This window comes from Manacus candei, unplaced genomic scaffold, assembly GCF_025592945.1.
Source record: "Manacus candei isolate 608988 ecotype Guabito, Panama unplaced genomic scaffold, ASM2559294v1 h1tg000063l, whole genome shotgun sequence".
NCBI lineage: Eukaryota > Metazoa > Chordata > Aves > Passeriformes > Pipridae > Manacus > Manacus candei.
The window spans coordinates 4,000,215-4,015,354 of NW_026138111.1; the positions used below are offsets into that span (position 1 = coordinate 4,000,215).

Genomic DNA, 15,140 nt, shown 5'->3' on the forward strand with positions numbered 1-15,140 from the left:
TAATTTGTTCTCATTAGCAGCATCTTGGGACTGCTGTGTGAAGGGACCAAGAAGGTTGGATGTATTAGGCTTTAGTTAAGACACAGAAGGGGATGCAGCAGTAAGCACAAAGCAATAAGTGCTAGAGGGAAGATAAATCAGGTGCTTCTGTGAGCCTTCTCCCCAAAGGACAGGATGATACAGTGAAAGAGCACAATGCAAGCCCTGTCCAAATTAAAACTGATAACAGAAAATAGGCCTTATAGGCTAGGCAATAAATCTTTGCCGCTCACTGCTCCCAAAGTGCTACCAAGACTTTGCCTGCAGCCTGTGAGCCCCACTATCCCCAGCAGGGTGATGCCTGCTTTGCCCACTCACCAAAGCACATGGCCATTCATGCAGGAGAAGAAAATGGTCCTTCTGGCCTGTGGTGGCACAACCACCCCCCACACTCGAGCCACACTACGACCTCAGAAATGCTCCTTACGCCTCGGCACCTGGGCTAAGCTGGTCTTGAGCTTGTCAGAAGCACTGTCTTCTCCCAGAAACTAGATCTGTCAAACAGGCTCCTGGTTTTCACAAACAGCCTTAGGAACTAATTTTTCTAGTCTGAATAACAACCCAAATGGAACAACAGTTTTGTTATTGACCTTTCAAAGAGAGTTACCAACCCAAATTGCAGCCAGGATGGAAAATTACTGTGACTAAAGCCAGCTCTCTTGCAACTCTATAAATAGCGGTCTTAAGTGAGACCCTTTGAGCTCTCCTGGACTGCAGTGGTGTGTAACCAGCAATGTACCCCTGAGTGGGACACTTCTCAGAGCCAGTGAATTCTCAAGTTTACCATACTTGGAGGACTGTTGTTGAAAAGTGATTATTGAGCTGATACCCCCACTCCTTGAGGCTCTACCCATTGCCCATTGAGAAGAGGCAAGGCATCTAACGTGTATTTCACTGAATGCAAGAGGGATTTTTCACAGGGGATTTTTCACCTTGAATAAACTCCTTCAGGTCTGTGTGCATGCAAGTGTGAATACACTGTAGCAAATGTACTGTGAATGTTGCTCTCTTAGATTGTTAAGTATGTTAGATTCATAAGTAAGTTAGGCCTATAAGTGAGTTACTGTTGTACTTATAGTAAATTCCACAGAATCTTTTGTTAAATTGTTTAAGTTAGGCTATCAATAAAATGTAATGAAGTTTAAGTGTTGTTAAAACCTTTATGCCTGAACCACTGGTCAAGTCCATGGCAAAGTTTGGCAAGGAGGTCCACTCTGAACTTTGTGACTCAGCAGGAGGTTTTCCCTCCTTCCTTTTCATCCTTACCCTTTCCCATCCTTACCCTTTTCCCATCCTCAGCCTCCATGTAGATCATTTTAGATTGATTTTTGTTTTAGACTGATTGATTTTTTTATTTTAGTCTGATTTTTCTCTGTGTGCTTTAGCCATCTAGTAAGTAGTAGAGTGAACCTTGCCAACACACTTTGTTACGCTTTCCCTTTTATATTAAACCTGCTTTGCCAATACCCTTGCTGGTAATTCTTTGAGTGACCTAAAACACTCAGTTACAACAGGGCCCCACTGTCTGCCATTGGCACCAAGGATGGGGATCTTTTAGTTTAAAGACTCTATTAACCTTGGACTTTTTTTTTTTTTTTGCTTAAATCTGGATTTTGCCAGGTTCCACCAGTTGTGCTAAATGATCTATTCCTGTCCTACCTTTGTGCCACCAGTCAATTGTGAACACAATTTTCATGCTTGTGGTTAGCCATGGAAAACGTGGCTTTTCCTTCAACTCTTAAGCTGTCCTTTACTGATTGAATCTGTTTTAATTTCTCCTCTGGGATCCCAAAGCCCTACAAGATTTCCTTCTGATTGTAATGGACCAAGGACCACAGACCACTTCTTAGTAAAATAACTGTGAAGTTGTTTTCTAAAGACCTTGGATCACATACCATATATTTTGTTCTCTCTCTCAGCTTTTGGTCCCATCATGCCAAACTGGTTGTACCAACAGTCCAACATCCAAGGAGAAAAGAGCTCAGAGCTGATGGAGAATCACCAAAACTAATGTCCTTCTGGACAAACATGAAAGCCAACTCACTGTGGAAGGAAATTAAACATAAGAAAGTGCTTGTATGAATAGGATGTTCTGTTGTATTGGGTCACTGCCTACCTCTTTAAAGAGTTGTTGCTGGCTGGGATATTCAGAGCATGAACACTTTTAGAAGATCATTAACACCAGCTTGAATGTTCATTAGACTCAAACATCCAGGGAAAGGAAAACTGCTGGGAGAGCTCTGAACACTGCTTCTGGGAGCCTGTTTTGGCTACAACTTGAGTGACCTCAATTTTCAGAGCAGTCAATAGGTTTTCTGGACCCTGCACACCTCCAAAGATCAATTTCTCTGGCAAAGAAATTTGCATGTCTGTACCATGGTAGAAATCAATGTCTGCTATAAAAGGAGAAAGAGGCCACTTCTGAACTCAACAGCAGCAGACAGGCTGTAGACTAGCACAACTGTGCCAAAATTATCCATTTACAAGGGCTTTAAATACTGACAGGTTTTCATCTCATCTCATTTCATCCAAATCTATTTGCTGTATCAAGAGGGCATGGTTCATTTTTGATCAATTTTATTTGTTCTTTCCCAAAGAAGCTTATAAGTCATACAGTACTTCTGAAGACAGGAAAAAATACACATAGAGGCAGGAGGTGTTGGAACTGAAGCCAGCTACAGAGGAATCAAAGGATTCATCTGCCCTAATGTTAGATGTCTGTGGTGCAAATATCTATAGATGAGTCCATCACCCAGAGCTCCCTTTCTAGTGAAGAGTGAGAAATGGACTCTTATAGGGTGTGACTCAGTTGGACTATTTCAGGCAGCTTCATTAGAATGGAGTGTTCACACAGGCTGTGCCTGTTTCTCTCTGGTGACTATAAAGGAAGACCAGTTCAGATGTGAGTATTTACAATGTAGACTATGGTTGCCCTCTGACAGCTCTGGGTCTTTCATCCCTACCAAGACAGCTCATGTCATTCTCTTTCATCCTCAATTTTAGTTAAAAATAGTGAATCTTAAACCAACCATCCCAATAATGTAAGAGGCTTGAACCTTCCCTGCAGGTGCATGAGGATGTGGGCTATGTTGCGGGGTGAAGGGCCCAGGACAAAGTGAGATGCTGTGCTTGCCTGCAATGCTGGATCTTTTCATAGTCCAGCTCACTGGGCTCTACCTCTGCCTGCAGACAGCAATACAACAGAATCATAGAATTGTTTAAGTTGGAAAAGACCTTTAAGATCAAGTTCAACCACTACCCCAGAACTGACAAGCCCATATCTAAACCATGTCCCTAAGGGCCACATCGATATCTCTCTTAAATATCTCCAGGTATGGTGACTCCACCACTTCCTTGGGCAGCCTGTTCCAGCACTTGATAATCCTTTCAGTGAAGATATTTTTCCTAATGTTCTATCTAAAACTCCCGTGGCACAACTTAGGACCATTTCCTCTTGTCCTAGTACTTGTTACCCGAGAGAAGACACCAACACCCGCCTGGCTAGTTGTAGAGCGTGGTAAGGTCTCCCCTGAGCCCCCTTGTCTCCAGGCTAAACACCCCCAGATGCCTCAGCTGCTCCTAGTCAGACTTGTGCTTCAGTCCCTTCATCAGCTCCATTGCCCTTCTCCAGACATGCTTCAGCACCTCAACGTCTTTCTTGTAGTGAGGGGGCCCAGAACAGAGCACAGGATTCGAGGTGCATCCTCACCAGTGCCCAGCACAGGTGAATGATCCCTGTGCTTGTCCTGCTGGCCACACTGTTGCTGATACAAACAGCACTGTGGGAAGCTGGAGGTAGTAAACCCTGAAAACAAAGTCAAACCTTTTAAAATAGTTTAACTAAAAGCTTCTACCTCTCTCAGTTGTTCAAATGTCACTTTCTTTGTATTACCAACACATTTGCTCTCCAGTCTCGCAGAGAAATTACTTGTATGATCTGATTATAAATGTACACACCTAAAAGTACAAAAATACCCTGTGAAAATCAATTAGAAATTCCCAAAGAACAAAGAAAAACCAAAAAATAAAAAGCCAACAGGAAGTATTATACCCTTCTGTGTGATGTTAAGAAAAGGGTGCTTACTTGGTAATGAAGCAGAACTGGTGTGGCTTCTTTCCCTTTCAGGTCATTTTTAAAGATGTCCTAAACTGATTTAGTTGTGTTTAGTCAATTGAAATTGAGTGGGGTCACAGGCTTAAGCAAGAAAATTTGCTGTGTTGAAGATCTTAATAGAAGATAATTGTTTAATACAGGAGGTAGTAGTTTGCAATACCCCTCCAATATATTTTCTTTTAGTCCTCATTGCCTGGTAATATATCAAGAACATTTACACTTCTTCTTACAGTCTTTGTTTTCCTCATACAATACTTTATTCTTTCACATAATTTCCACATACCTATACTTTCCTATTTTTCTATACTTTGCTGTTATTTTTCAGCACCAAAAAGTTCTCCTTTTTGATTGGCACATCTCTGGAGAAAATACAGTGTGTTTCTCTGCAGCAGATAGGCCCCAGGGATTTAGCGTTGCTTGGAGGTATTCACATTTCTTGGGCAGGAGAATATTATTTCTCCTTTCTCTTTTATATCTACCAAGAAAAATCACTGATCTCCAGCCTTGATCATGTAAGCACAGAACTTATGTCATTACAAAACACAATGCCCAAAATCTGCTGAGAAGATTGTGTAGTTCAACTCATATATATCTGTAGGAAAAGTACCTATGAAAATGTTAATAGACTTAAAAGCTTGGGGAGGCAACTTGACATACTTCCAGGAGAAAACAGCAGTGTTACCACATAAGCACCAGAAAAGATAAGGTAAGATATTTTACCATGGTTACAAATACAAGGACAATGAATGTCTGATCCTTTCCCAAGAAAATGGGAGAAAAATAACTGGCAAGGTGCCTGCTTCTAAAACCAATTTCAATGTATAAAGGAGCCTCTGAAAAGGATTCTGACTAATACACTGCAAGGCAGAGAGAAAGAAAAACCATTTCTGGAAGCAAGAGGCATTGAAAGTGCAACCAGAAATAAAATAATATATCCTTAAAGCTCTCAGGAGTGAGACCAACCCAATAAACCTGCTAGTACCCACTGATCTCAAATACACATTTCGTATCTCTGGCAAACTCAGTTGACACCATCCAAGAGCAGCTTCACTGCCAACATGACCCACGAATTGTAACTTTGGCCATCTAATTCTCTTCTGCCTGGGAGCTAGAGATTCAGCTGGAGGCAGCACAGGCATTGCTGGGAGGTCAGGTCATTTCTCCTTCTGAGGAGGAGCCAGCAGGAGTTTTTCTCTAAAGAGTCTACACTCAATTCCTGTAAAGAGATTCTTACAAGTTTATCTTGTAGAGGCAGATCATTTCCTTTGCAGTTTCTCTTGTCTACATGGAAGAGGAGATTGCTGTAACTGCGTCATGTCAAGCTGACACACTTATTAGTATAGAGCTACTTGCAGGTAGCTGTCATACCTATAGATAAACCCTGACTCACATGCTGTTTTCAGTCATCTCCTCTCAGTTTAAGTCAAAAGTAGAGTCCAAGAGTCCCTCTTTCCCTGTATGGTCCCTGATTCCCTGTTTGTGATGGGCTTTAATTCTCTCCAGGGCATTCAGCCCTGTCTGTCCTAGCACATTAGGTATAGCTTAATACTCTTACCTCCAAGAAAGAAACAGGACACCCTCTCCAGCCTTCTCAGGTCAGCTCCTTGTGACGTGGCCAGACATGACATTTAGTGTTCCATTCAGGTAAATGTGGTAGACACTGTCCCAGGCTGGTGGATATGCCGCAAGCTGGTGCTTCTGGGTCTCTGCAAATTAAGGGGGAGAGTGGTATATTTTTCAGAGTACTCTCCATACTTGCCTTGCAGTCAAAAAGATCTAGAAATACTATTTGTCTTATGCAAAAGGTGTGGGAAGAGATTCCCTGGGCCACTTATGGCAGCTCGGTGCCTGACACCCATTTTTATAATGGGAAAAAAAAGGCTTTTCATCATCAGATTCTCCAGTTGAGCACCATGGGCCAGGGACAGCTAATGAGTACCTTAGCCCCTCTTGTTGAATTCTTTGCAATGGTTAAAATGATTAAAAATAGCAGCTGTGATGGGGATAGCTCATGGCAACTTCTAGGTCAGAGCATCTGAGCGTTTGCATCCTTCCAACAGCCATGTAGTACTGAACTGCCCTCAGCTGCCTCCAGCCCCATGACACTTGTGTCAGGTGTGTCAGTGATGCTGTGACAGCTCCAGCTGAGTGGACAGAACCAGAGCCATATCTGCCCTTACACGTTCAGGGTGCACAGAGCAGTTGCACAAGCATTGGCTCTCCCTCACCTTGCTGCAGCTGGCAAGGCAACAGGGATGCAGCCACCAGTGCTGAGGTGGCTGAGCATCGAGAGCCATCCTGCCAGAAGAACTGAAATAAAAGAAATGAGATGATACTTCCCTACTTTTCAGTGCAAAAGCAGAAAAGGGTTAGGTTTCCAAGAAGTCCTGCTACCAGCTTTCATTTAACTCAACTGGATGATTTCCATGAGAGTACTGGGGAGCCCTTCTCCAACAGCACAGTTTGAAGAATGAATCCTGAATCCTAATTCAGTAATTCAATTGCCACAAATATTAATCTAGTCATATTTAAAAGGGTGGGATTAAGCTTTTGTCTTTGTTGTTTTAATATATCTCCCATTGGAAATTGGCAGCTTGCACAGCAAATCTGTGGCGAGGTTCATCATCTAACACAAAGGCCATTGTCAGGTTTTTTTGGGCTGAGTGCCAGGTACCAGTAGGTGGGAACCAGCCTCAGTTGCTTGTGTGTGCTCAATTGCAATCGTAAATAATGCAGTGTTTGGAAGTAGTTCAGAGTACAGCTGCAATCAGATAGCCTCAATATCCGCTGTTCAGTGCCAGAGACACAGTGATTGTGTGAGTGCTCAGGGTGATGGGGTGAGAAATGCTGGGAGTTCAACCTCTGCACAATTCCTCTACAAGTAAAAATGTACCTGTAGCCTCTGATCACTCTACTTTCCTATTATCCGCTAATCTTAAATGTCTCACATATTTGACCCCATTTACCTAGGCATCTGCAGGAATAATTCCCCAACAGTGAGTGCAAGATTGTGCGTTCTGAGGTCAAGAGAAGCAAGATAGCAATTACAGAGATAATTGTTTTTAATGCATTTTTCACCTCCAGAGTCCCATTAAAATGTTCTTTGCAGAAGAACAGAAAGGAACAATGTTTTAATATTAGGTTTACAAGAAACACTTTCTTCCTCCTTTATTATATCCAAGTTCCTTGACAGCAATCATGAATTAATTTTCACATTGTTCAGTCTGATTTTCTGATTTTTTCTGGAGCAGGCTTTGCTCACTGCATCTGAGTACTGAAACTTGGAAAACATTGACAGTGTTTATGATAATTAGAATCAATTGAAGGACACTGTTCAGTACCCTAACTAGGATTAAAATTCCTTGTATGTCTCTTAAAAATGAACCAGGAAGAAAAGGCCAGATTGTTAAGACCTGTTATGCAGGATGCATGTAAACCATTTTTATCTCCATCATTTTATTGACGGTGTTTGACAATTACCTGAATTAATTCCTATATGCCCTGCAACAGCTTTTGTCTCAGTCTCACCTACATCCACATTGGACTGGTTATATTTTGTTTGTCTACTTCTTTAGTGTCTCCAGGAACAAAACTGGTCAGGTTGCCTACAACCATGATCATGCTGGTCCCCACACCAAAGAGGAGAAGTACTGCTGGGGTAGGGAGTGGGAGAGCTGCCACAGCTGAGATCAGGGCAGAGGGATCCCTCCTGGAGTACCCATGGATGCAGGTGCTGAGGGAGTACAAACAGGGAACTGGCCTGGACCCTTTGAAGTTGCTTCCACATCAGCAGTGGAAGAAATCAAAGAGCTGCCACAAGCACTTGCTGATATCTTGGTAATACCCACTCCACATGGCAGGAGAGGTGTCTGGAGTAAATTCTTGAATATTAACCATCTTTCCTGTATCCCTCTTCCCTCTAGGGCTTTATCCCCTGACACTCTACCAAACAGATTCCTGAATAGGCCAAATCTACTCTGCTGAAGTCCAGGGTATTGAGCTTGCTGTGCACCCTCTTCACTGTCCCAAGGATCTCAAACTCTTCCACTTCATGGTCACTACAGCCCAGGCTGCCCTTGAGCTTCATATGCTCCACCAGCCTCTCTGTTGGTTAGAACAAGGTCCGGCATAGCAGCTCTCCTTGTTGGCTACTCTATAATTTGGAGAAGGAGAAGAGGTCCAGGAACCTTCTGGATATGCATTGCTGTGTTGTCCTTCCTACAGATATCAGGATGGTTGAAGTCCCCCATGAAGATCAGGACTTTTGAGTGTGAGAACATCCCTATCTGCCCAGACAGATGGTCATTGACATAGAGGGTAACACCCTCCCCTCATCTCTCCTGCCTGTTCTTCCTAAGGAGCCTCTATGCTTCCATTACAACACTCCAACCACAGGAGCCATTCCATGACATGCCGATTCCATGACGATGCCAATAAGATCACAACCCTGCAGGCATCCCCCTCTAACTCTGCTTGTTTATCCCCCTTGGTGGGTGGATTTGCAAAGAGGTAGTTAAGTTGGGCCCCAAATTAAGGCAACTCACTGGCTGGAATGGCTGGAATTCCTTTGTACTGCCCTTCAGGCACCATCAGCTCACAGTAGTTCAAGTTTCTCAAAGTTGGACCACTGTCTAAGTAACCAAACCCCTGCCTGTGGCACCAGTCCTGTAACCATTTGTTGATTTGTCAAGTTCCACTGGCCCTTTCAAATTCCTTTCCTTTGACCAGAAGGACTGTGCTCACTCTCAGCATTTTCTAGGTGTTATCCATCTAGCTCACTACTGAAAACCCCATGTAAGATGGTATCAAACACATCAATACACACAATTAGTGTATGACAAATTTACAGGGGCTATTACTTGTATATTTGATATATTTGAAGCATTTAAAAATAGGATGTTTGTTTGTTTCAGTGCTTCTTCTGGGACTCAGAAATAAGTCAAATTATGTGCATTTTACTAGACCCTTCTTCTGTCTTTTCTTAGTGAGAGATACAATTTTCTTTTATGGAGTTTCTTGGTTCCTCACTTCTACTCTGAAATTGTATATGCAGTTCTTGAAGTATCCTTGGAGAGTATCCAACTTTCAAATTCCATCAGGCTTCAATAATTTGAAAATATTTTATGTATTTCTGTACTTTCTAACATCTTTCACTTTCCTGTTCTTTCCTTTTAGCCTGAATTTGTATCATTTCCCCTTTGTTACATTAGCTGTTTGATCACTACTGGAGCCTCTTGTGAAAACTCTCAAAAAAGGCATTCTGTCTCCTCAGTACCGCTTGCCATTAGCTTTTCTTCTGCAGTGAGTAGTGAACCAATGTGTCCTCTGATATTTCTCTTTCCAGTAATGACTCCACAGATTGTGGGGTTTGCTATTCTTTATTTCTTTTTCTCTTGAATTTGATTTTCTCCCTTCCAGCACATGCTGTCCTTTGATATTCGTCCTTGCTCACTTGACCTCATGCCCATTTTCTCTGTACTTATTTTTTGTATGAGTTTACTGAAGAGCTGAAATAATCCACATCGGTCTCCTGCTACAATTTGCCGTGTGACTACATGCTGGTAGAATTGTATCATAACATCATTTGGCACAAGGAACTGACAATTCTCCTGAACTATTTAGCGTTTTGAAGTGTTTTTTTCACGAACTATTATTTATTATCTTTCTTTGGGTACCGAAATCTGTTACTTGAAGCCAATTGACTTAATTCTGTTTGGTTCGGTTCTCCCGCTTTCTTTGTCTAAGGGCCATTACACATAATAATCTGTCCCTTAGCAGTTAACAGCAGCCTATCAACTGCACACTGATGATGCTGAAAGAACTTTAGGAAGAAAGCAATAGCATAATACAAGCAGCCATGAAAATGACCATATTAATTTGAATTATAAAATGAAACTTAAAAGATTTCAAGTGGACTTGAACTATTGACTGACCTCTCCCATCTACCTGGGCTCTATGTGGTGCTTCATAATGCACTTTATCTTCCTAACATTTCACTGACACAGCAGGAGGTAAACTAAAACTTAACCTGCCTGTGCAAAGATATATTCACATCCTTAATGGTAACAACTGCAGCCTTACCTTCTCCTGACATCCAGAGGGAAAAAAGGCAGTATCCCTGTACCACCTCCAAGAGCTGAGCCTCCAAGAGCACTGCCTCCCAGTAGCAGTGCAGAACAGCTTTAGCAGTCAAACCCAACTCTCTGTATTCAAAGCAGAGGAGCAAAATCCCCCATGGCAGTGGCAGAAGTGGTGCTGGTGGGAGAGGACACACCAAGCCTTGCTGCCTGGCATGTCACCCATGGTAAGGCTGCACTCTTCATCAGATCAGTGATGGAGAGGCTGCCCATGGGGGCTGTGGAAGCCCCATCTATGGAGATCTTCAAGATTCGGGTAGATGGAAGATTGATGGGCCTGACTGTGCTTTGTCCCACTTGTCCTCAAGGATGGCCTGGATGCCTCCAGAAGGGCTTTCCAACCATCATGCCTGTGAAGCTTCTAAACCAGTTTCCCACCTTCCCTGAGCCATCACAAGACTGGGATTAAAGCAGAACCCCCACAAGAGGGGTTAGAGTCTGCCTACCTCCAGAAACACTAGCAGCTAGCTACTAATGATAGGTTTGTCACTGGGGAAAATTCATGCTTCCAAAATTTGTGTAGCCGTGGTTCTTCCTTCTCCTCCTCCCTTCACAGCCTTGCTTGTTTAAGCCTTTCTTTGAAATTTGTTGTTCATTGACTAGGCCTGATTTGGTGGCTGAGATTTCTACAGGTCAAGTCAGCACTGAAGGGGATGTTTTTGAGAAGCTGCCCTGGAAATGAGACATGGTCCAGGCTGACATAGGTCAGAACTTAGCAGAAGGGTGACATATGCAGGTAACATGATCCCAGAAGATGCAGGATTGTACCCAGTCACTGAGAAACATCTTTGGGAGGTCATGTAGGTCATGTAGATGTAAGGCAAAGGCAAGCTCTGGGCTCCTCCCTTGCTGTTGAAGGGCATAGGGAAGGCAGGCTTGGCAGGTTGCAAGGGTCTCTGAAAGCAAGGCAAAGCCTGGCCCTTCTCCTTTCCTTATCTTCATAGTCATCATCCAAAGGCATTCCTCACCTACTGCAGATGATTGTACCCAGGCCTTTCCCAGTTAAACCAATTCCCATTTCAAATGGCATCACAAAAATGCAGAGACAGAAAAGCTGCTAGGAAGAGCTCTGTCATTAACTCACCAAATATTAAAAGGCATCAAAGCACTGCAGATAAAATTATTTCAAGGACTAATTACTATACCAATCCTTCTGGCTTTAATTCACAGTACATGAGACACATGGGAGAAGATTCAATTTGTAATGATAATTTGAAACTTTTTAATAGGATTTCACCAGCAATATGAAGACTGACAGTTTAATAATCTGTGGAAATGAAGAAATAAAGCTCAGGCCCCATATATAAAGCCTTCCTAAAATATTGGGAACACAGTACAGGATAATCCAAATACCTGGCAAAGTCCTGATTCTCTTTTCAGAGTAAGACGTACTCCAACTGCAGCCCTGTGGCTCTCGCTGCAAGAGTTGAGTGCCTGAAGTTGACGGGAGAGGAATTTTGGGCTTAAACTCTCCAAAGCCTTCGTACCAAAACACTCACCGCTCTGCTGTGTTTAAGGTTGTGTTTGAAGAAGCTGCTTGGGTGCTGGACCAAAAACCTTACAAAAGATGGGAAGTAATTTTCTATAAGGACATCCTCAGTTCAGCAGGAGAGCAGCAGGAATTATCAGATCAACCACCTCAACTTGCAAGAGCACTGTTTTAAAAAGCCTTTAGTTTAAGGGGAAACTTTAAAAATTGCGTGCAAAGAATAAGCTGGGACCCGGCCAATACTTCCTATCCTCTACAGGAGTACTGTAGACCTTGGGCTGGTGCTGTGGGATGCTCACAGGATGCCCTTAACCTCAAGAGGGATCCATCTCTGACAGCCGCCACTTTGCAGATGCAAGGAGAGATAAGAATTTCTCCTCTGGTTCCTCAAGTCAGGACACCTGGATACTGCCTCACAAAGAGGTGCAAAGTACCTGCTTTGCCCTGGCAAGCCAGTCCCTGGCAAGCCAGAGTTAGGCAGCTGGGGACAGCAGTATCCCAGGGATCAACAGTGATAGGAACAACATACACATGGTCTTGGGCACTGGCAGTCACTCCAGTCTAGTATTTTATGATCTCAACCCACACATCTGTTCATGAACTAATGAGAAGCATCAAGAGACTTCAAGCCTGTTTTGTGCCGTGCTTACCGATAAAAGAGCATAGTAGCTTTATTTTATCTGTACTGCATTAAAAGATGCCTATGAAAAACACAGTCTAGGTCTACCACAGATGCAGAAAAAGTACATGGAATGTCTTTGCTGCTGTAAAAGGATAATATTTTGTCAGTGTGGTTGCTTTGGCTGAAGTATAGCTAATTTTTTCACAATAGCTGGTATACTGTGCAGTTGTGCTGGAAACAGTGCTGACAATTCAGGGATGTTTTAGCCACTGCTGAATTTACACAGTCAAGGCCTTTTCTGCCCCTTACCCCACCAGTGAGGAGGCTGGGGGTGCACAAGGAGGGGACACAGCCAGGACAGCTGACCCCAACTGACCCAGGGGATATTCCCGATCATATGGTATCATGCTTGGCATATAAAGCTGGAGGAAGAAGAAGGAAGAGGAGGAGAGCAGTCAGAATGATGGTGTTTGTCTTTCCAGGTCACTGCTATGCATGATGGAGCCCCACTTTCCTGGAAATGACTGAATGTCTTCCTGCCCATGGGAAGTGGTGAATTAATTCGTTGTTTTGCTTTGCTTGTGTGTTCAGCTTTCCTTTATCCATTGAACTGTCTTTATCTCAACCCACAAGTTTTCTCACTTCTACCCTTCTGATTCTCTCCTCCATGCCACTGTGGAGGAGTGAGTGAGTAGCAGCATGGGACTGAATTGTCAGCTGGGGCTAAACCATGGCACAGAGGACAACCAGGTATTTGAAGAAATCCCCTAGCTCCATGTACTTTGCCAAGCTGTGGGAAAGCAATACTGTATAAGGGAGACTGTAGTTCAGTTGGTGATGATAAAGGCTTTTAGAAAAGAAAATTGTTGGATTCCAAAATACAGTATCTGCAGAGAGATATTTGAGTGGTCTTTGCAAAAAGTCATGGGCTATGGAAGCTGGGAAAACCCCTTTTTCTTTGACCTCATCCCTGTGGATTCTTCCTGCCTTCTCCAGCAGAATGTGAAAAGACTCCTTGCATGATGTTATCACATGCCCTGCCCAAGCCAGAGAGACCATACCCTGATCTCATCAAACTTGTGCAGAAAACCTTTTGTGTTTTATCTCTCCCTTTGTGTTCCCTGGATCCTGTGCATTCTGCAAACCTGAATACCTTTTTTCCCTTGTAATTCCCCCAAGATAAAATAGGGTTTCCCCTTTGATGAAACAACCCCAAGTTTGTTAACCCGGGTTTTTCCCTTATGTCATTCCCTGAACCCCCCTTCCCCCCCCCCCCCCCCCCCGTTTGTAATTAATTGTAATAGTTACAACCCCGTGTTGAATACGTAGATCCTAAACCCTTTAAATATGAACTTGTGAGTCCAATAAAGCATTCCAGTTTTCTGCCTCCACTGGGATCGTTGTAGTTATTGACCTCCGCAGAAAATGAAAGAAAAATACAATTATTAAGTTAACTCAAGAAGTTTCATAAAAATCAATGCTACATGCTGCTCGACTGATACCTGTGGGTTTGGTAAATTTGTTGATGGGGAGGTTTCACATCTCTGTTTTGACATTTTCGGAAAGTGACTATAACAAAATTATAGCCTTGCTGAAACGCATCCACCACGTTTCAGGTCTGGCTTTTCAAGCTACACAACATGTGAGACACCTGGTTTAACTTATGCAAAATGCCCTATGTGAAGCTGTATTGTGGTACACAGAAGTACCTTACCTAAGAAATCATATTTTCTGATTATTTTTTCAGATACTGTTGCTGCTAATTAACAGCCTATTCTATGCAGCTGAAAGACAAGGAATGTCTGAAAACCTGCTCAGTTTGTAAGAAGCAGGAGGAATGAGTGGATCAGGCTGAGCTGGGCTTTGCCAGGGTTGCTCATGCTGAGTACACATTTGCAGTCCATCAGTTCTGAGATCAAATTAGGAGCTTTGTGTTTGCTGCCAGCAATAGCTCAGCAGTGGGTGCGTGACTGGCCACCACCTCCCACAGATGCCCAAACACATCCCTTGTCCTGGAGAACAGATAGAAAGCCTACAGGTACCCCACAGTGGGCTGCTGGGACTTGGCATTCACACCAAAGCCCCTGTGAAGGATGGGACTGTGATTTCATTTGTAAGCCTAATCAAATAGTAAAATAAAACCAGAGAATCAGCATAATTAATTCAAATCTATGTCTGGCAAACAGGTTCTCCGTATGAGCCATCTTTCAAGTCAGCATAAATTGAAGGTTAAGCTGGCCTGCCCTGTTGTAATCAAAGCAACCCATGGGCGGCTTAATTTTAATTACAGCTCCTGGGGTCCATTTAGGTGCTGTTCTGGATGCTGCCTAGGCTTCATAAAGATGATTATTAAAGTTGTCAGTCAGAGATCATGAAAGTTCATAAGCGCAGAAAGAATTGATTGATACCAGATTGTCCCTATCCAGAGCATAAGGAGGATTAAATAAAAAGCAATGTAAAGAGCCATCTTGGATCTGTAAAGCACTTTAGACTTCTGCCTAAAAGTTGCTATATAAATGCAAGTGATTATTCCTGATTTGGCTGAATGAAGAGGAAGAATGCTTGAAAATGAGGCACTAAAAATATTGCATTTCAGATGTAGCGTTTATAAGATGAGAGTAAGCTTCTTTCCTTTGCCTTGCCCCAGTATCTGGGCTCAAGGGCAGCAAGGGGCCTTCTGTGAAATTACAGGTTGCAGGGTCTACCCTGGAGGTATGAGGACTGCCATCCTCCTCACAA

At 43.1% G+C, this 15,140-nt stretch overlaps 1 protein-coding gene across 1 annotated transcript in view; it reads left to right on the top strand.

The window, feature by feature from the left end:
* Positions 1-13,733, top strand: part of CPNE8 (copine 8) — a 108,108-nt gene extending 94,375 nt beyond the window's left edge. The window contains exon 20 of the mRNA XM_051805021.1: positions 12,884-13,733. Coding sequence (XP_051660981.1) covers positions 12,884-12,925 — 42 coding nt within the window. The 3' untranslated portion in view covers positions 12,926-13,733. The remainder of the gene's footprint in view (positions 1-12,883) is intronic.
* The last annotated feature ends 1,407 nt before the right edge of the window (positions 13,734-15,140 follow it).